We start from the raw sequence: 22100 nt of genomic DNA on the forward strand, positions 1-22100 counted from the left end.
GGATTTTCGATGAGCCAATTCAAACTGACAGGGCTAACGTGCAGAGGAAATTACCATATTGTACCAGATCACCGACTGAAGCCATCTTAGCTTACCTGACAATTAGAGTATTAGCTAAAATGCGTCGAAATTTCTTGAACTGGAATTGTTTAAACTTACCAAACATCACACACTTTGACTCGTATAAATTTACGCTGTACAACATAATTTTGCATGTTCAGAGTTGCGTAGAGTTTTGAACAGACAATTTCTTCAATTGATCTACAACGAAAGCTCTTAAATACATTTGAGCCTATTGTATTGGTTAGAACTCTTAATTTCCATACACTGAAATGAGCTCTATAAAAAAAAAGGAATCACATACATGTTTTACAAATAATTCTCACTTACAAATTTCAATTGAACAGTCAAACGCCGAGCAAGAGAGCTGGACATAATTTTGAGATTACATTTCATTAATCTTTAGGGGGCAAAGTTACATAAAATCAAATATATCAATCGTCTAAAGGATACCAAATTGCATTCAACAACACTATAACTTTAGACAGAAAGACCGAGCGACTACCTCCGAAAAAATAGCAAGAAAGCACCTCAAGTACCCAACATGACACAACTCTCACCGCCTTGAGAGGCAAAATTTGACTTTGACATTCATACACGAATATTTTTGTACTAATGTACATAAACCACCTAGGTAAAAAAAGGTAGAAGAAAGAAGTGAAGCCACTGAATCGACTTCAAACTTAAGCCAAAAAGTGGTCCAGATGCTCCAACCATACCTTCCTCATTCGAAGGAATGAAACATTAAAACTGCACCAGTAGTTATGGAGGGCTGGGGAAAACGAACGGTTTTGTGCATCACCTTAATGACCCCTGATCATTGAGCTTCACAATTCGCGAGGAAAATTATTGACTTGTCCTTCCTCTAGTGTATCCTTGCCATTTATCTTGTACGCTATCCTTGTACGCATGACAAGCGATTTCTGAAAAAAAGAATAATTGCTAGCAATCAAGTCTTCTCTAAGAAGCACTTACATAAATGTTTTGGGAAATAATATCAGCAAGTGTACACCATAATCATACTCACAAAGCACAAACAGAGAAAAGGAGGGGATGGAGGAGTCTAAATCATTGTGGCCAATCTCAGATAAGGTGGAGTGGCCAACCCCAAAAATGGTCTGGCAGATAGTAAATAGCGGTATAGCCACCATTGACACATTAAAATACAACTAACAACATAATGGCTTATGCTACATAATTACACAACAGATAAAATTAATTCAATATATTCATCATTAGTAACTGAAAGTAAGTCCAGATAATGTACATGAGTAAGGGTCGTCAAATCCACAATCGCAAAGCACAAACATAAAAAGGAGCCATGGAGTGGCAACCCCAAAATTGGCTGATAGCAGGATAGGAACAATGACAGATTACAATACAACTTACAATCAATTATGATACATAATTGAACACCAGAAAAGAAAATGTGATTTACTGTATAATGTGCAGTAAACTAAATATATTGGAGTTCAATCCTACACACTATCCTGGTTGACTTTGATGACCAATCTGAAAAGTAGTGATCAATCAATAACCCACATACTCAAATCGTTAGCAGTTTTGCAGCATGTAATATCAAATATTAACATAAAGCATAAACTAGCATTTCTGTTGCAACATGCCATTGATCAACATTTCGTTTAGAATTTAAGCCATACAAGGACACAGATAATTACAGCAAAACAATAACAAAAGAAAAAAAGACCATCTACCTTCCCATGTTGGCTGTTAGTAATTTTCAAATTTTGGGTTATGGACCCATTTCCAGCTGCGGGAAGAGTACTACTGCTAGCTGGATCTAAGTGCAACTGCAGGAACTGGAAGTCAACAAGAAAATACGTAAGTACTAGATGATGGAAGGTAACCAAGCAGTTAAAACGATTTTGAAATCCCACTGAGCAACCAGTAGAACCGAATACCATTATCACGTTAAGAAGTGAACTTTAAATAGAACTTAACCTTACAAAATTGGCTTATAAGGTGTGGTTTGCGCTCACTTATATACTGTAAACTGACCTACTGACCTTATCTCTAGTCAATGTGAGACTTTCAACAAAGATTAAATATGATGGACCTATGAAAGCTCGATTGTGATAACAAATCAACAATTAGCATAAGCTCATAATCATGTTCAACATGATTGAACAAAACACATAGAAAAGGACAGCCATTTTATCATAGAAAAGTTGGACAAGGGTTTGATTTGTGCTCTGTATGCACCTTCACTAGGTTAACTTGCATATATTCTCAATTAAGGATTGTGAAGTTTTTGAAAGAATAATGTGCTATGGAAAACATCTATTCTCCAGCTTGAGGAAGTGTTGGAAATGGGAGCATTTAATGTTTATTATGCTGAAAAAAAATATATTTCTCTTTCAAGGTGTTTATCATAGTTCAGTGTTCCATAGGAAGTTCAGACGTTTAATTGTTCTCTTGAAAATAGTAGTTGTTATTTATTATCTATGTAATCCTTTGTTTTATAAATAAATCAATCTGCTGAGTGGAAAAGATACTCAGGCACTTTCAGAAAATCACCTTTATCATTTTCTCACAATGTTAAAAGAAGTAAATTAAAATTATATCTTTACAATTACAATGATGAAGATCTTAGCACTTCATATAGAAAGCTCAATAGCATATTGATTGGCATACCTTCGGAACAGCTGCCTGGAAAACAAAATCTGTATATGTATTAGAGGTCAAATTCGTAAATGTAGCCTGGATAACTGTAGTTTGTGGGTTTCCAGGTTGTTTTGAGAAATTGAATGTCAATCTCAAGGAGTTGCTCTCAAACGCAGTTATAGATGGATAAACTGGTCCATTGTTTTCTATTCAAGATAAGAAAGAACAAGAAGTCAGTACTTTGACTAAATATCATGCAATGACATTGCTCAAATACTAAACAAAGTTAACAACCTGTCGGTGGGCTGGGGGCAAAACCATCCAATAAATCCATCATAGGAGCAGCATTCGAAGATGCTTTTGAGGAAAGTGAAACAGATGAGAGATCATCCAATGGTAAAACTGGTGCTTTGTTGCTAGAATCGGAGGATAAGATGTCTACTGTAGATGAGCTGGTTGGGGCAGAAGCTGATCCAATAGACAAAAGGTCCAAAAGAACATCATTGCCACTTTTTGAAGCTTGGCCAGCTCCTAAAAAAGCAAATAAAAGTCAGACATGCTACAAATATGTTTGATGGACTTATTCAGTATTAATAAAAAGTTAAATGGTGTTTCTTGAACAAAATCCAAATCACAACAACCACCACCACCACTAAAGCTTATCCCTTTGGGTAGGGTAGTTTACATGGATCAAACAATGTCATTAGGTTTGATCAAAAACTAAATTTTCAATAAATCCATAAGAGAGAGGTTCTTCATAATTGTTTTTATTATGGATCAAGTGGTTTGGAATGTAAAGAAGGCCTCATGAAACAATGTCAATTATGTTGGATGGGTGAAAAGCGAAGATGTATAAATAAAAATGGTAATTACTAAATACAAAAGATATTGTTTTCAGGCATCGCAATACGAACCAGATTGTTGTGATGCTGGAGCAAGATCAACACCCAAAAGGTCCTGAAGAAAATCTCCACCAGAAGAGCTAGGTGCAGGAGCATCATCTGAACTTAGATCGAGTAGATCTACAAGAGGAGCCACAGGTTTGGCAACACCATTTGGTAGACTAACTGATGGTACAGTTGTAGTTGAAGCTGCGCCTGGCAAAGACCCAGCCCTCCTACCAATAAATGCTGCTTCATCCAAAACTGGCATCCTTTCTACAAGAGTAGACCTGCACAATGACATTCTCTTATGAGAGTGTGGTAGAATGTCATACTATTGATATAATCTACTAAGCAGCTTAATTAACCTTACCTAATATTTTGATGCTTTGCAATAATCGCATTGAATTCAATAGCTCTCTGCTGCAATTCTAGCACAAAGCTCCCTTTGAACTGAACAATAATTTCTCTGATCCTCCTATATCCATATTCAAAAGAGAATAAAATTTCCATGTTAAAAATAAAAAATATAAGAGGAAATAAACTTGCAGTTGGTGCATGAGTCTTAGGCATGGGTAGTAAGAAGGTAGGACAACCATGGAAGAAAAGTTCCCCGATTCCTCTCACATATCAAATTGCAAGCATAGGATTTTAAAACTATCCTGAACACAGTATGGTAAGCTTCTACTAGAATATAATATTCCTAATTCCTCTAAAATAAAAAGGGAAGAAAAAGAAGAAACAACAATATTAGACATAAAACCATTCATGAATCTTCACCTAATATTTAAAATGTTTGGGAGTTGGTTCTTGATATGGTGTTAAAGCCTCTATGATCAATTGGCCATGGGTTCAATACTTTCCAACTCCATTATAATAAATAAATGTTGAATTTCAGCACAAAGTAAGATGCTACATTTAGAGCCCAAAGGGCTCAAGCGTGACAGAGCCTGTTAGATACAAAATCATCCATAAGGTTTCACATACAACTTAAGTTTTTGGGAGCATTGATTCTTGGCAAACTCCAATTTAAGGTAAGCTGTATTAGATAATAACAATTTAAAAAAAAAACAGATCGTACTCTGAACATGAAGGGAAACGTGAAGAGAGTTTTAATAATGCAACCAAAGCCATCGCTTTTGTGGTAAGATCTGATGCATGGCGGTTTATGGCAATCTCTACAATGTCAACTGCATCAGACTCGGTCACCTGCAAGCATGAAAAATTGAAGGCTAATAACTTTTAAAAAATTAGATTCAATGAAAGATTTTATTTTAGATTTTCCTATGTGCTGCTAATATGAGCAGATTTAGGCAACGATTGTTAAAAATCCAATCACTGATAAATAAAGCTGCAACTCTCAAAAAAAAAAAACATGGCCGGAACACAAACTCATTCCTCTGTATAAAAAAAAAAATCCAACTATGCAATAAGAACTAAAATGAAAATGGTAAGTCATAATGCTAACATATATAGTTTTAGTACCAACATATCATGCCCAGATTTCATTGAGTTAGCAAGTACCCAGGAGCAGTTTCTGCCAAAGAGCATGTTAAATAAACTAATCAATCATGTAAACTAAATCCCACCCTCGCTCCCCCACACACACACACTTCAATTAGGGAGAATTATAAAACTATGAAAGTGACAATAAGTATAACAAGGACCAGGGACATTGTTAAAACATCTTTTATTAGAAGGTTCAGACCAATACATTTATAAACTTGTTAAATTATTGCTTGTAATCAAAGTGGTATATCATATTTATGCAACCTGAAGCAACAGTTAGACAAATGAATAAACTTCTCAAGCCGTAGCACTCACTGTTATTGGATCTTCTATGTCAAGCATTCCAACATTGTGGACTAACATGTCACCATACTCCCCAATGCACCACACTGTAACTCGAACTAGAGTCTCCTGAGGAAAAGTATTAGGTAATATTATGTGCATGGCATCAAAAGAAAAGTAATAGTGCCTAGATTTTGTCAAAGCTGAAGTGAGCACCTGTTCAGCTGACGTTTGAAATGCTCTGTACAGTGCTCTTACGGTATATCCATGAAGCTCAGAAGCATTGGTAATCACAACAATTAAGGCATACCATACCTCATCTTTTACAAAATTTCCAGCCTACTAACATAGAATAGAGATCAGAACATGCACCCAATATTAAAAAAAAAAAAAAAGCATAGCTCAATGTGGAGACAGCTAGCACCAAACAACAACCACAATAAAAGGACAGCTCAACACATAAAGCTCCCACGATTCAGTGGTCCTAAGAAGTTAAAATGTAGCCACACCCCTGTGATCACATGGATTGTTTCCACAGCTAGAACTTTGTGGCCACCAGATTATAAGGTAGCGACAACCTTATTGTGTCAAGGCACACCTTCCAGACAACATTCTCAATACACCATCAAATTTATTTGGTAGACATTTTCTGACCAACACATGGCATACAACACAATTCTGACTCAAACAAATTGATGCCATGAAATCGTATATACATGGCAGACTTTTAACATCAATACCTGAACCACCATCAAATCATAAAACGACGACAATAAGTTGGGAAATGTTAACATTATTCTTAGAGCAGATTTTAAGCATGCGAATGATTTCATACAATGTTTCATGCCAATTGGAAGCAAATGAACTATCATATTTCACATACAAGGATTTAGCTCCTCTAGGAGCAGAGTTCACTTCAGAAGAAAAGGCAAGGAATTTTGAGCATAGATGAGAATGGTTGATATTACATGCACATGTATAATCATGGATTTATTAAAATCAACTCCCTTAATTTTAGCATTTATGGTTGACATGTCTCACTTTTCCCTCCAGTGAATCACTTTCACTTTAGAGGAATTAAATCTACATGTAAGCCCACATCACTGCCCATGGATAGCCTAAAAAGCTAGCATGCTTTGGAATTTTTGCCTTTAAAATTTTAATTCACTGCAAAATTTTGTCTCTTATATTTATTACCTCGGACAGAACCTTGAGCATCTGATCAATGTACCAGATCTTCTCTGGGGAAAACCTGAAACATTAATAAATAAATGCTAGTCAACTAAATTATCTATATGTACGCACGAGAGTGTGTGGTGTGTGTGTGTGTGTGTGAGTGTGAAATTTAAAGAAAATCTCTAATTAGTTCTAGATTGACAAGGGGTAACAAAGATAAAGGACCAATGCAAAATGGGTCAAATGGCTTCATCTTTATTTTACCAAAAAAGAGAGTGAGAAGAAAGAACAGAAAATTCCAAAATGTAAAGACTGCAAGGCCAACATAGGAAACATGTTCACAACTACCAACGTGAGAAACAGTTATATCTTCTAAAAGAACTAATGCCATAAAGCATGTTCCTTTGACAAATCAAATGTCCTTTAATGAAGGAATATCATAAGCGATCCAGAAATTATTGGATACTGGAAAAAGAAGAAATAAAGTTCACACAGTTGGCATCCTTCTCTTCTCTCCTTGCCCAAGTTAAAAAAAAAAATTAAAAAATGAAGTATACTGAAAAATGAATGTCATTCAGCATCTTATGACTCACTTCGCTACAATGGAGCAAATTTTCGCAGTAAGGTCAGCTCTGAAATCCTGATCACTGACTTCAAGATAATCTATAAGTTCTTTTGCCAAGGGCTTCACATTAGTATCATTGACCAAGACATAAACAAGTTCAAGGGCTCTTTTCCGAATTGAAGCATCTGAATCCTGAATGGAAGAGTCAAATGATAAACTCATACGATTCTAAAACAAAGCTATTTTTTTGTTACTAAGTAAGAAGACAAATTTAATACCTTCACACACTCTAAAATTGTTGCACGGTGCCTTTGTACTGCCTGACCATCGGCTGTTACAGCCTTCATTAGCATGTTTAATGCCACATATCTAAAGGAAGAAGGTAGAAGAGTAAGATTCACTTCAATAATTAAATTTAAAAGAAAAACAAAAAACAGAAGGATGGAATGAATATAGAGCTTAAAGAACACTAGATGCAATATTAATTATAACCTTAATAAAGTATTAAAAAAATTGAATGGGCACACGATTTATTTTATAGTAATATAGAAGTTCTATGGGCCTTTTTCCGTCAACAGCCAAAGAACCAATTCAGCCTAAGAACAAATTAAGCCACAGCATAGCATATATTTTTGTAAGCAACATAGAAATTACAAACAAGATTTTGACCAAGTTAGTTTTGTAAGGTTGAATTAGGCTTAATCTCCTTTCTAAGAGTTATAATGAAGCAAATGTTGTCAATATAATTGGGGTCCCCGGTCTTATTCTTTTTTAGAAACTTTTTTTATCAAAGAATTACTTCCGTTTTAAAAAAAAAAAAATCCCTTTCTTTGTTACAAGTTTGATCGGCTTTTAAAAATAATCAGAAACTGGAAATAATCACAAATGGTTAGGATCCTTTTACACATGGTACAATCGGATTTTGTCCATCACAAATGAAATTACATTTTAGAATAGCTTCATGTAAAATTAATTACTTAAAATATGGTGATTTTCTGATTGTGAACAAACCTGTTAACTACTACTTCTTTAAAAATCTCTAGAAAACAATCACTAAACTATTTCATACCAAAATCACTGTTTATCTTAAACAAACTGGTGATTCCTTATTTTTTAAATGTGTTAAATTGGTAAGGCAATAATTTGATTGCTCAAATGTTACTGAATCCAGTTTACTATAGATCAACCCAAAATGCACCATCCTTCAATCACATTTTATGTATACCTCTTACAGTGCTAAATTGTGTTTCTTTTAGCTATTCTAGTGAAGCTTGCAATTTGAACACTCAATCTACTACTGTTAGTAGGTTTTGGTTAAAATTTCTAGTTAGTTAAGAAAGAGAAGCAATGACGAGAAATAAACCTGATATTGTTGTCACGGTTTGACAAGAATCTTCCCAGGATATTAATGGCTAGTACACGTAAGCCACCATTATCTTCAATGCTCATTATTGTTTGAACACATTCATATAAAATGGCATTCCCTGCAACTTTATTTGACTCAGTCTTCGTAGCCACCTAAAACAGGCAGCACGTGTAAAATTGTCAACCTAAAATTTCAGAAGAGATGGCCACCAACAACAAGAAATAGTAGATTAAAACTCATCTACCCAAAAAACATTGATTTGGGAAACAGCAAAGAAAACCTAAGAATAGTGAAACAAATGACCTAACTAACTCTTGATTACTATAAAAGTGGTTAACACAATTGATTAAAAAACTTAGCTTAGCCAGTTAACTGAAGAAATTCTAACAGTAACTAAATCACATAGTGTAGCATAAATACTAGTTCCTGGGCAAAATTTTTATATAGAATACAATTATAAACCTCCCTCTTTTCTCTTTGGCCTAATTTATAATTCTTCAAAGAACTAGATAGAAATCTACAGCGAAATTTGAAGAAAGAAGAAAACCCAGCTGCTCAATGGCTTCCATTTCAACAGCTATTTACAATGGAAGACACCTCTTCATACATTCACATGCACACAAGAAAGAAATAAAAAAGATTTTAATACAAATCTTCAACTTTAAGCACATTTAATATAGTAACCTTACATTAATGCAAAACCAAACTAACCAACCATAGATTACCATAAACCTATAAAAAACCATCTTCCTCTGACCAGTGCCACCCAAACACACCAACATCCAAAACCACAATAAATGTTTGATAACGCCCTTTAATGCATTAGCTGGAGCAGAAGTTTAGTACCATTAACTCCTTGCCCCTAAATGTGGTCATAGGATTATGTACTAGTGATTTAGACATAACTCAACCCTATAAACCAGCTTATGAAATAAGGACTACCCCTACTTATACGCCATATTTTAGTATTATCTCTAGTTGATATGCACTTGCATTTTTCTTGATACATTCCCTCATGTCCAACATTATTGGGCATGGTACATGGATAACATGGTGAGTGACCCTTTTAATGAATCTAAGATAAGCTCCAATACCATACTAAAAAGTGGATTTATGCATAATAACTTAGCCCTACAAAATAGACTTATAAAGTGAGAAATGATATAGGCGTGTCAGATAACCAAGCATCACAGCATGACTAATGAGCTATATAATAATATAATATCATAAAATTCACCATAAACACACAGCTGACCTGGGCAAGTATGTCATTCATGCTGTCACTAGCATCAGCATCACCTTCACCCAGCACTCGCAAAAGTTTAAGCAATCTGATGTGGAGAAATGGGTCTGTGATACCAGCAATATCATACTCTGGTGAATATGGACTATTTGCTAGATCCTTAAGAGTTCTGACCAAACCATCTGTGCACTTCTGTAATAATTTGTTCACAAAAATGATTTGTTACAATAAAAGCTTTCCAAATCATGGTTCAATTTGCAGGAGTTCTTCATATTAAAATGCAATCAGAGGTTAACTTTGACCATAAAGTTACACCTATGAAACTTGCTAATATGCCTTTCCAGTTCAAAAAAGTATATACTATTATTTATACCCAACAGAATAGCTTGCAGAAACTAACACATGGTGCTGTGACCTTAGAAACAGTATGTTATTTTTTTAAACAGTTGAGTTTACAAACACCATAATACTAGTTCACAAAAAAAGGCTTTCCAATATTGCAAGGAAATTTCAAATTAACTACCCAACAAATCCCATGTTCTAGATTATAACTTCATTAAATTTCCTTTAGGTTATAACATAGCCAAGAATTCGTGGATGCTATTAACTCCCAAATACCTAGAAGAATATATAGAGAGATTATTTGACTTGCAGCACAAAATATTTGTCATGCTAAGGTTATAGCAGATAAGTTTACCTTAAATCTTCAATATGCAAAGTGAGTTATAGGTAATTACACTATGTGACGGACAAAATAGTTTAAAAGAGATGAAAAACTACCTTCCTAATATTTTCAAGAGCTTCAGTGCTAATTTTACACAGATCTGTACAAAGCTGAACCCCAGTGATCAAAACCCCATGATGCTTCTCCCTAAGTAAGGCAGTAGCAGGATTGATAAAATTTTCCGCCAAGTCTGGAACTTTCTTTAAGATCCTTATAGAGCATAATGCTGCCTATATAACAGTGAGCACAGTTAACTTGTGAATGAATTTTTTTTTGAATAATTAATCATTAGACATCATTCAAGCAGTTAAATGGGAAAGGTTTTACTAATAACTCCAACATTAAATTACATTGCAAGGTTATAAATATTTAGAAAATGGGGATAGGGAGATTGCTAGTACATGTGATAGACAAGACTATGAAACCAATTGTTGCATGCTAAGTACCTAGGAGGAAATTTGATAGAACTTTTACTCAAAATAATGAAAATGAAAGAAAAAAGTACTAGTCGCAAACAGCTTTTTACTGGTAATCAATGACAAAATTGATATTTTACAACCACTCAATGCTTCACATCCATTCTCGTAACTCCACATTTTTTGTTATGTGGTCAGGCAAGATTATACATAGCAAAATTTACTGTGATGTCAAATAGGTGTAGCACGCTGGAACAGACCAGCCTAACCCTAAGATAAGGATTATTATTTATTTTTATTAATACTACATGATGAAATTACAGATTCTTCGAATGGGCATCAAACACAAAGCATCATTGTATTTGTGCATCAGAATTACTTCCTTGAGCCAAATACAATTAAAAAATTTATAGAACAATAATCATCTGATGATTGAAAATAATTTATAGATGCATGTAAGAGAACTCTTTACAATATATAACTCAAACCCTATAAAAAGAAAGAAATAAAGAACTCTAACAAATAAGCAACCTCTTGCAGAATAATCAAGAGAGTTACAGTACTAATCATCATATGGAAAGGGTAGTATGTAACTGTCACTAGGTAGAAGATACTGTCACTATGAAACCATAAAACCATTCATTGATGTACACTGAAAATTACCTTCTTCCTAATATTTGGATCTCGAAATTGCAACAATCTCTCAACCTCCGGTGCAAGATCACGTGCCATTTCCGCTGAACAAATGTTTCCTAAAGCACAAAGGGCAAGTCCGACTATATACTGATTTGTATGATTAAGATCTCTGTGATTCAGTTAAGGTTCCTCCATGACCAATCATTAATATTCTTCCCTTCCCTCATTTTGTTACAGTAGGTAGAAGAACAAAATAACACATTTGTAAAGTGCAACATAAAAATCAGGAAATATATATAAAAATAAAAATAAATCACAACTTTGACTAACAACTGGATACTGTTTCAAAGAATTGGTGACCAACATGAGAACTTCTTGTCTTTCATCCAGAAGCAACATGAGGCCAAGATAACCTATTCTCTTCTCCGGAAATCCAGGAGATGCTATCAGCTTGAGGCATTCCATTTGACCAAAATGTGTGGGGTAACCAAGCATGTGGATGAACATTAACTTAGCCAGATTCCGATGCCGATAATCAGTATCATTTTCATTTATTGCTGCACGAATGGCAGCACACTCTTTTCTTACAACAGCCCGTTCTTCTGCTGCAGTCTTGCAAGCACGGATTGCCCGGATCATGTCCCTACAAGTTGGGATATTGAGAAATATGAACCCGATGTGTAAAAGATATTGATCAAAATTAAAGTCAAACAGAAACTAGAAATTAAACACGTCTCCCCTTTCCAACTAGCAAGAAACCTGGAAAACTTAAGTGTATTTGATCGTTTAAATCAGAGGAATTCTGAAATAAAAAATGTCAATCACAAATACACAAAAGAAAACACATGCATAATTGCAAGATCACAAAGAAAACAAGACCTTGCTTATGTAAGTGACAGCATAGTATAGTTGTAGTTCCAATTCTTCTACACAATGTTTTTTATCAATGCGTCAAAGTTAGTATGGAAGCAGAGAACAAGAGATGCTCTAACTATTAACAAATCAATACAATAGTGCTTACGGCACAGCTTATTGCCCCCTTCCAAACCAGCCGAGTGTGTAAAAATCATGATTTAAATTCATGGGAAGACTCGAGCCCGGCCACATATTGTAACTAAAACCATAGGATGCTAATTTACAAAATCATTGCTTCACAAGGGGGAATAATGTAATATATAAAATAAAATCAGCATGAACAACCTCATGACTATTCACATCAGATTCAAATCCATTATCAAACTGGTAGGTCACAGTACTTGATAGGGACAGCATCACTGACATTCTGTGGATGAGGGAGACAAATAAACTAATAAAGATCTATAACTCAGTCGCTTACAATGTTGCAACTACATATCCCTAAATATACAGAATACATATCGTTCAAGAATTGTTCCAACGCTTCTATAATTAGACGAATGAAACTCTGATGTACAATGTTTATTCAAGTTCGGAGCTAGAACCTAGAGTTCAATATGAACATCCGATTCAGAAACTGAGAGAAAACCTCGACAAGCTAAGCACAACAAAACCAGCCACCAAATGAATTGTTAACATGTATATCACTAATTTCAGCTGAAAGAAAAACACAAAATCGCGACCATGCAACTAAAAGAGCAGTAAATTCCAATAAAATAAAAATGCCGACATAATTTAAGATTCTTCCAAACGCAAAGCCCTACTCAACTACAAAACCAGCACAAAGAAGAACAAACATTCAAACATATTGTACATGATGTGAGAATGTGGTCTTGCGTGTTAGCGTGTGCGTGCGTGCACTAGGCGTTGATCCAATCCATGCGACCAAGCGAAGAAGAGAAGGATTTAATTGCTTACCTCAAACGCGTTCCTGAAGAAAACGGGTTCATGATTGACGGTGATTGTGTACGGCGAGAAGCTCAAATCGGATCCAATTGCGACGAGGAGGAATCGGAGAAGGAGATCAATCGGAGATCCGAATCGGCGAAACGAAGAGAGATTCGGATCTGATACGAAGCGAGTGTTTGCGTTGTGTGTGTGTGTGCGCGAGTTCTGAGAATTTTCAGAGGAAACAAAACAACTCGACACCACCGCACCTTTTCTTTCTTCCACTTTTGCAACGATTTTACAATTTTAACGTTTCTATCTCAAATCTTTGAGAAGGAAAAATATGAAAATGGATTAAAATTACAAATTCCAGACAATTAAAAATGATAATTAATTAGGGACAGATTCGTAAATTTGAACCGCTTTTAGCAGAATTTAAAAAATAAAATGTTCCTCAATCCTCACCCTGAGAAAGAAAGATGTTACTTGAGTATTAATTTAATTGTGAGGAAGATGCCTTTGTTCGAGTCGCGAACCCGTGATTAATTTAGATTTTTGTTTATTTCCAGTAATGTATGCATTTTCAATTTATAAAGAAAGTGTTAGAAAACATTTTAAAAATAAAGTGTGTTAGAAAAGAGTCATCTACACCCTTTTGAGTCATTGGGTGCATTTTGAGTGATTGGGCAATTTGAGACATTGGGGGCATTTTCTTTACTTAAGTCAGGGTTTGTTTTATTTGAAATTGGTAATTGAACATTAAAAGTGTTTATCATTTAAATTTGATCAGTTTGAAAATTTGTGTTTTTATTAATACTAGTAAAAACATATCTTATGTACTTGGTCGCCTTTTTATTGCGTAATTACATTTTATATTAAAATAGTGGGTTTTTTAACAAAAAAGACTGTAATTTTTTTTTCAAAATTATCTATAAGGCAGATTTCAAAAATATTATCGAAATAGATTAAATTATGTTCAAAGAAAAAAATTTCAAATATTATATTCAAAAAATAGACTTATACTTTCATACAAAATTTTTATATTTTTCTTAATTTTATAGTAAAAATATTATTTATTTTGAAATTTTTAGATAATTTAATTTTGAAATATTTACAAATTTTATTTTTTTAACAAATAAATATATGTATTTTTAGTTTTAATTTATTAATAAAATTAAATAAAAAATATATAATTGCATAAAAGTTTAAGAAAAGGTAAGAAAATTTTTAAAAACGATTTGCTATATTATCAACAAACAGTATAAAATTAAAAAATATGTTTATATAAAATTTTTAAAATATAATAACTAAAAACTTCAAAACATATATAAATAATTAAGAATAAAATAAAGAAACCATATGGTAGAAACACTATTTGTATAAGTTAAAATAAAAATATGCATATAAATGGTAGATGTAATAGTTAAAATAAAAATATACATATAAAATGGTAGATGTAATAGTTAAAATAAAAATATACTTTTTTTGAATACGAGTTTATTTTATGATTTAAAATCATGTTCTTTGAACATAATTTAAACTATTTGGGTAATATTTTTAAAATCTAGATAAATAGTTAATTTTGAGAAAAAAAAATACACTATTTTGATAGAAAAACCTAAAATAGTGATAAAAAAATTATTCATTATTTTTTGTCTAACTACACCTTATTGTCACTGACGTTTTTATTACAATATATTATTGCCTGTTGGTCAAACATTAATAGTTTATAGATTATAAATTAGTAAGTCTGAAAAAGAAATGACATATAAAGTATTTAAAAAAAAATGTTATCAAGAAATCGTCGAAAATAACATAAGTTATTATATTACATACAAAGTATTATATTAACTACTAACATCAGAAGATTAGAAGATTTAGTAGATATACAACAAAATATAGATATAGGATCTAACTCAAGAATAGATTCTCTAAATCCTAGACAATTATACAACATAGGATGGCTAAGTTCTGAACGAACAAGCCTTTACCGATATAGGAGAATAGAAGATTTTCATCTCCCTGACAACACCTACGAGATAATCCCTTTGATATCTCCACAAACAGGAAGACAATTACAAAGTCAACAAGGAAGATATGTCCACATGGGATTAATTACTATTGGAGTCAGATCCTTAGCCAGACATATGATTGAAGCTAGAGCTTTGATAGTTCTACACGATTCAAGATTTCAGAATAATGATTCACAAAGTATAATAGGGATTTTAGAAGTAGATCTAAATCAACCCTTTTCTCTTATTTATCTTGCTCCAAATTTCACGTTAACACTATAAGATTTTATAAATCATATAAATTTAGAAGTACAAACAGTAGGTTTTGGAACCAATTGGATTGGTGAAAATCTACATTTAGACATAACCTTCATAGGAAGAATAAGTAACCATATTTCTTCTATGTATAGAATAAACACTAGACCATTAGAAGAAGCCATCAGCTCTTATGGCACACAATTCTTACCAGCCCAAGCCTTCACAAGAAGAAATGAAGGACATTTATGGCAAACACATTTACCCAGAGAAGAAAATAACCCAATTACAGCCCCTTCATCTGCTATTCTACATAACAGATCGAGAGGACTTAGCCTAAGTTTTGTAGATTACACAAATGTACCACGTCTCGACTTAGAACAAGATAGGTCAGCCGAAAATAGACATAGCACTTCAGCCATCCCTGATAACGAACACATCTCCATGATGAATATAATACAATACGAAGAAGATGAAAATGATGAAATGACTGATGAAGAATGGAATCATCATCAGGCAATTATAGCCATGTATAGACAAGGATTGGCTTGTAAATAGAAATTATCTTCATGTATTTAGATTACAAATAACCAAAACTTCACTAAATATAAAAAATTAAATATTCCATATATTTATTAAAGTTAGGTTGGTCGGTTGGTTCTATCGACCGGTCATATAATCGAATGTGAATACATTGGTGATGTGAGATTACTTAGAAAAAAGTCTTCAGAGATGTGATCGAATGCGCATCCATGGATCGTGTGAGATTACTTCAAAGAAAATCTTCATTCATATGATCATCAACCGCTCGGTTTCCCCCGGTGCTAACAGTTAAACTATCCTCGATATTCCATCTTGGTCCTTTACACAAATTATGGGTCACATCGTTCGGTCAATCATGTCTAACAATGTCATAATGAATTAATCAGTCATTTAATTAGCACGAAAAGATTAGTAATCATGATTAAAATGCAATTTGGTCATGATCAAGTCGACCCTAATGACGAACCTATGTGAGAAACTATAAATACATGTTAAAGATATGGTTGTTAGGACTTTTGTCTCGCATCAATTACAACATTTATTATTTTGACTGATCGACCCTTGTAGTAAAAAACATCACACCTAAGGAGGCATGGCGTGGAATGAAGCCATATATTTCTTAGTTCAAAACCTTTGGTTGCATTGGATTTGTTCATGCATTTGACCAGAAAAGAAGAAAGCTTGATGATAAGAGTAATAAATGTGTGTTGTTGGGTGTGAATGAAGGATTTAAGGCCTACAAACTTTATAATCTTGTCAATAAGAATATTTATATAAGTAGAGATGTTAAGTTTCAAGAGGATGTAGCTTGGGAATGGGGAGAAGCCTAAACCAACATAATGCTTGATCCCTTGGAAGAAATCGATCCAACAATTGAGGAAGTAATTTAGACATCTCGGAATGATGCAACAACAACAAATACAATAGTTCTAAAATCAAGTTCAAATGTGTCTAATCTTTCACCAAGAACTGTAGAAATTATAGCTGAAGGGAGGGCCAGAAAACCACCAGCATGGATGAGAGAAAATTATGATCTTTAAGTTGTCAAAATGTTGGTTTACTTGGAGACCTTGGATCTTTGGAAAGTTGTAGAAGAGGATTATGAAGTCCTTATGTTGTCGAAAAATCCTTCCATGACCTATATCAAGCATCATAAGGAAAAAAAAACAGAAAGCAAAGGCAAGGTCATGCCTTTTTTATGGGGTTTCTACCATTGTTTTTACTAGGGTCATGACTCTCAAATCGGCAAAAGCAATTTGAGATTATTTCAAGATGCAATATGTTGGAGATGAAAGAATTTGAAATATGCAAGTGCTTAATTTAATGAGAGAGTTTAAGCTTCAGAGGATGAACGAGTCTAACAAAATCAAGGAATATTCATACAAATTGCTAAGTATTGCTAACAAGATAAAATTGTTAGGAGTTGATTTTGCATATTTCAGAATTGTTGAAAAAATCTTGGTAACTATACTAGAAAGGTATGAGACAACTATAGCTTCCTCGAATTCAAAGGATCTTTCTAAGATCACTCTGGCATATGTGTTACATGCCTTATAGGCCTAGGACCAACAAAAATTGTTGAGACAAGATCGTGTTGTCAAAGGTTCTTTTCTAGTCAAATGAAGTTGAGAAGAATCAAGCATCAAACAATGTAAGTCCAACAAACAATCAATTTAAAGGCAAAGGGGGAAAGTTAACTTATCCACCTTGTCAATATTGTGGTAAAAAAGGTCATCCACCTTTCAAATGTTGGAGAATACTAGAGGCAAAACGCAATAAGTGCAACCATATGCGACATGAAGTTGTAATTTGTAAAAGAAAAAATTACCATGATGAAGAAGCTCAAATTATTGATAAAGAGGAGGGGAACCAACTATTTGTGGCTACACGTTTCTTAAGCAGTGAGTCCAATGAAAGTTGGCTAATTGATAGTGGTTGTACCAACCATATAACTTTGACAAGTCATTCTTCAAAGATTTGAGGCCAACTAATGTCACTAAAGTCAAAATAGGTAATGGTGATTGTATCACAATCAAAGGAAAGGGACAATTTTAATAACAAGTTGTGAAGAGACAACATTTATTTTCGATGTTCTTTTCATTCCTCAACTTGACCAAGACTTATTAAATGTTGGTCAACTTATTGAAAAAGGATTTAAAGTTGTTTTTGAAAACATAATTCTTGATTAAAGATGCAGTTGGACAAAATATGTTTGAGGTAAAAATGAAAGGAAAAAGCTTCTATCTAAATCCCTTGGAGGAGGAGCAAGTTGTTTTCTCATTAAAGAAAAATGTCATATAATTTTGGCATAAAAAGGTTTGGGCATTACCATCACCAGGTGTTGGTGCAATGGAGCAAACAAGGGTTGTCACTTGATGTTCCTAAGCTTGATGATCAAATTTCAAATTGCAACGCTTGTCAATTTGGAGAGCAAAACAAAAAATATTTCTTAAAGATGGCCTAGAGAGCATCAAGGAAGTTGCAATTAATTCACACAAATGTTTTAGGTCCTTGAAGAACATCTTCATTGAAAAAAACAACACAAGGCTGATAGAAAGTTTAAGAAAGAAATGACGAAAGTCTTTAAGAAAGAAATGATGGGTTAATGACTTTCTTCCTTGGCATTGAGATCAAACAAGGAGAACATGAAATCTTCATTTCTCAAGAAAAGTATGCCAAGAAGATTATGAAGAAGTTCAAACTTGAAGAATGCAAAGAAATGAGCACTCCAATGAATCAAAAGGAAAAACTATGCAAGAAAGATGGGACTGAGAAGATAGACCAAGCATTTTTAGAAGCATAATTGAATGTTTGATGTACCTTGCAATAACTCGACCTGACATCTTAAATGTTGTAAGTATTTTATCTAGGTTTATGCATTGTCCAAGTGAAATGCATATAAAGGCCGAAAAAATGGTGATTAGACAATTTTGGTATCAAGTTCAAAAGAACTGAAGAATGTAAGTTAACAAGTTTCTCATATAGAGATTATAGTGGTTCAATTGATGATATAAGGAGTACCTTAAGGTATTGTTTTAGCTTTGGATATGGTGTTTCATCTTGGAGTTCAAATAAACAAGAAAATGTTGCGCAATAAAGAAGTTGAGCTTATTCATAACACAATTGTTGTTAACCAAGTCTTGTGGTTAAAGAAAATTTTATTTGATCTTAACATGGAAGAGAAGGAAAGTGCAAAAGTTTTTGTTGATAATCAAACTGCAATAGACATTTCCAATGATCCTGTCTTTCATGGGAAAACCAAGCATTTTAACACTAAGTTGTTCTATTTAAGTGAGGTATAAAAAGATAGAGTCGTTGTTCTAGTTTATTAAAACTGAAAACCATGTTCTTGATTTGTTTACTAAGCCTTCCCATCACTTATATATATTGTGAATTGGTCTTATCTCTAGTCGATGTGGGACTTCCAACACACCCCACAAAATCGGCTCGTAAGGTGAGGTTTGTACCTCTTATATATTGTGAATTGGCCTTATCTCTAGTTAATGTGGGACTTCCAACACACCCCTCACGCCGAGGTATATTCATCTCGTGTGTGGGACTAAAAGTGGATTTTAAGCCTAACTCAACCCCACAAAACCGGCTCGTAAGGTGAGGTTTGTACCTCACTTATATATTGTGAATTGGCCTTATCTCTAGTCGATGTGAGACTTCCAACAAAGAGTTTTTTTTTTCTTTTTTTTAATACTCATGAATATAGATTTTGAAAGGTATTTTCATATTCAAAAATGTGTTTTAAAACGATCAATTAAGAAAACATTATATTCCAAATTAGATATTTTAAAAGATATTTTCAAATTTAGAAATACTTCATAAAACACTCAATAAAAAAATAAAACATAAATGACACAAGAAATTTTATTATATATTTAACAAGGAATAATTTGAAAATGAAAGTTTTATCGGGACAAGAAGAAAAATGGGTGCATAATATTTAGGCTTATAATGGTATTTATTTTACCACTTCCATACTTTTTTTTTTCTTAAACCTAGGTGTAAGAAAAAATAATTATCATTTGAAAATATTTAAAATTTGCAATTCAGATATTTATTATAAACTATGTAATTTAAAACGCAGAAATGTAGATATGCCGTTCATAATATAGTTTATCCAAAATATATTTTTAGATTATGAAAATATATTTTGAATTACATAATTTAGAATTAAAATATGCATTGTAGATAATGTAATTTAAAAATCTAAATATATATTTTAGACTATGTAATCTCAATAGAGGTGATCATGGATTGGATTTTTAATGATCCAATCCACATCTATTTTGGATCCAAATAATTTGATTAGATTTTCGATCCAAATTCATTTTTTCAAAAAAAGTAGATTGGATTTTTTAAAAATCCATATCCAAATATTTAGATCAAGTTTAAATCCATATCTAAATATTTGGATCAAGTTCAAAATCCAAAATCCATTTTTGATAAAATAAATTCAAATTAAATTTTTTCAAACTTGTGTCCATAGGGCTGACAACATAGAATTTGACAGATTTTTGTCGGGGCCAATGAGGCCAAATTTCAGCACGGGATGAACTTGGATGACTTTCGAAGGAATTTTGGTCGGGGACGACGTGACCAAATTTGGGCCAAGGTCGACTTGACAAAATTTCAGTCGAGATCGACTTGACTGGATTCGACTGAATTTCGGCTAGGGCGATTTTGCCTAATACGACCAAATTTTGGCCAGAGTCGACTTGGCTAAATATGGCCACATTTGAGCCACGGCCTGATCAGTCAAATTTTGGTCGCGATTGTCTCGGCCAAATACGGTCAAATTTTGTCTAGGTCGACTCAGCCCAATGCAGTCAAATTTGGGTCAGGGTGAACTCAACCGAATACTTCCAAATTTTGTCCAGGACCAACTGGGCCAAATTTCGATCGGGACCAACTTGACAGAATTTGGCCTAATTTAGCCAAATTTTGTCTAGGGTCACGCCAACTCAATCAAATACGACTAAATTTGAGCTAGTTCGTCTCAACCTTTAGCGTAACCTAACCAAAAATATAAACTGAATATTTGGATTGGATATTTTGGATTATCCATTTTGAAAATCTAGATTTAGAGTATGGGTATATAATCCATAAAATATATAAAATGTTGATCAGATTGATATCCAAATCCAATAAAATGGATTGGATTTTTAATAAAATGAATATTAAATGGATTGGATCATGAAAATTAGATTTTTTTGTCCATCCTTAGTTTAACTTTTCAAATCATCCTCTTCTTCCTTCCGCTCATTTAAGAGTTCAATAAATATAAATTATTGTTGTTATCCTCATAATTTTTATTTTTATGTGTTAAATAAACATTAATTATTAGTTTTACCCTCATATTTTTATTCTTTTAATTTTATATATATTTAATCTTTTTTATTAATACATTTTTTTTACAAGAGTATAATTTAAATTTGTTAGTACAAATTTATGGATACATTAACAATTATTTTATTAAACTTCTAAAATTTACATTTAAATTGTAAGCTTTAAAGTTTATGAATATAAATTTTAGGGGTGGCAATGCGGGCCCGGCGCGGCGGGCCTGAAAATTGAACCCGCAAGCCTGATCTGGCCCAGCCCGCATAGGCCCGCGGCCCGCATAAAAATTGAGTTATTGCGCACATGCTCTTTTGTGTACTGTTGTGAGACTGAGAAACCAAACCAGGGAACCCGTAAAAACGCACTATGCCCCTTTCCTCATTTTCGTCTGCCCTAAAAATGCAACCCAATCACGGCCAACGCCGTTGCCGTCGAACGATCTCCTTCTACCGTCGATGATCACTCTGCACCGCGAACCACCGAAGCGCACCGCGAACCACAGGAGTGCAGGTCTCCTTCCACCGACGACGACCACTCTGCACCACGCCCACCGTAGCGCAGCGAAGGAGCTTCTCCCTTCATCCCTTTCACCTGATTCACGGCCACCGCAGCGTAGCCCAGGAGCACCCGATTCACGATTCACGACCACCTC

At 33.7% G+C, this 22100-nt stretch overlaps 1 protein-coding gene across 1 annotated transcript; it reads right to left on the reverse strand.

The window, feature by feature from the left end:
- Positions 1–367: 367 nt before the first annotated feature.
- LOC114173151 (AP-1 complex subunit gamma-2-like) lies at positions 368–13613 on the reverse strand. The gene is made up of 18 exons (XM_028057397.1): positions 13317–13613; positions 11824–12126; positions 11511–11652; positions 10488–10661; positions 9720–9899; positions 8462–8616; positions 7377–7467; positions 7127–7290; positions 6555–6609; positions 5574–5696; positions 5391–5486; positions 4648–4775; positions 3940–4044; positions 3600–3856; positions 2980–3216; positions 2716–2891; positions 1776–1880; positions 368–983 (listed from the first exon to the last, which is right to left on the reverse strand). The coding sequence occupies exons 1-18, from the start codon at positions 13346–13348 to the stop codon at positions 888–890; spliced, it is 2619 nt and encodes an 872-aa protein (XP_027913198.1). The 5' UTR covers positions 13349–13613; the 3' UTR covers positions 368–887.
- Between the last annotated feature and the right edge of the window lie 8487 nt (positions 13614–22100).

This window comes from Vigna unguiculata, chromosome 2 (assembly GCF_004118075.2).
Source record: "Vigna unguiculata cultivar IT97K-499-35 chromosome 2, ASM411807v1, whole genome shotgun sequence".
In the NCBI taxonomy this organism is placed as follows: Eukaryota; Viridiplantae; Streptophyta; class Magnoliopsida; order Fabales; family Fabaceae; genus Vigna; species Vigna unguiculata.

Coding starts and splice junctions, on each gene's coding strand:
- LOC114173151 (XM_028057397.1), bottom strand. CDS start 13,348: ATGAACCCGTTTTCTTCAGGAACGCGTTTGAG. Junction 4,045..4,647: donor CGTTTCCCTTCATGTTCAGA/GTACGATCTGTT, acceptor ATATGGATATAG/GAGGATCAGAGAAATTATTG. Junction 3,217..3,599: donor TCCAGCATCACAACAATCTG/GTTCGTATTGCG, acceptor TTGCTTTTTTAG/GAGCTGGCCAAGCTTCAAAA.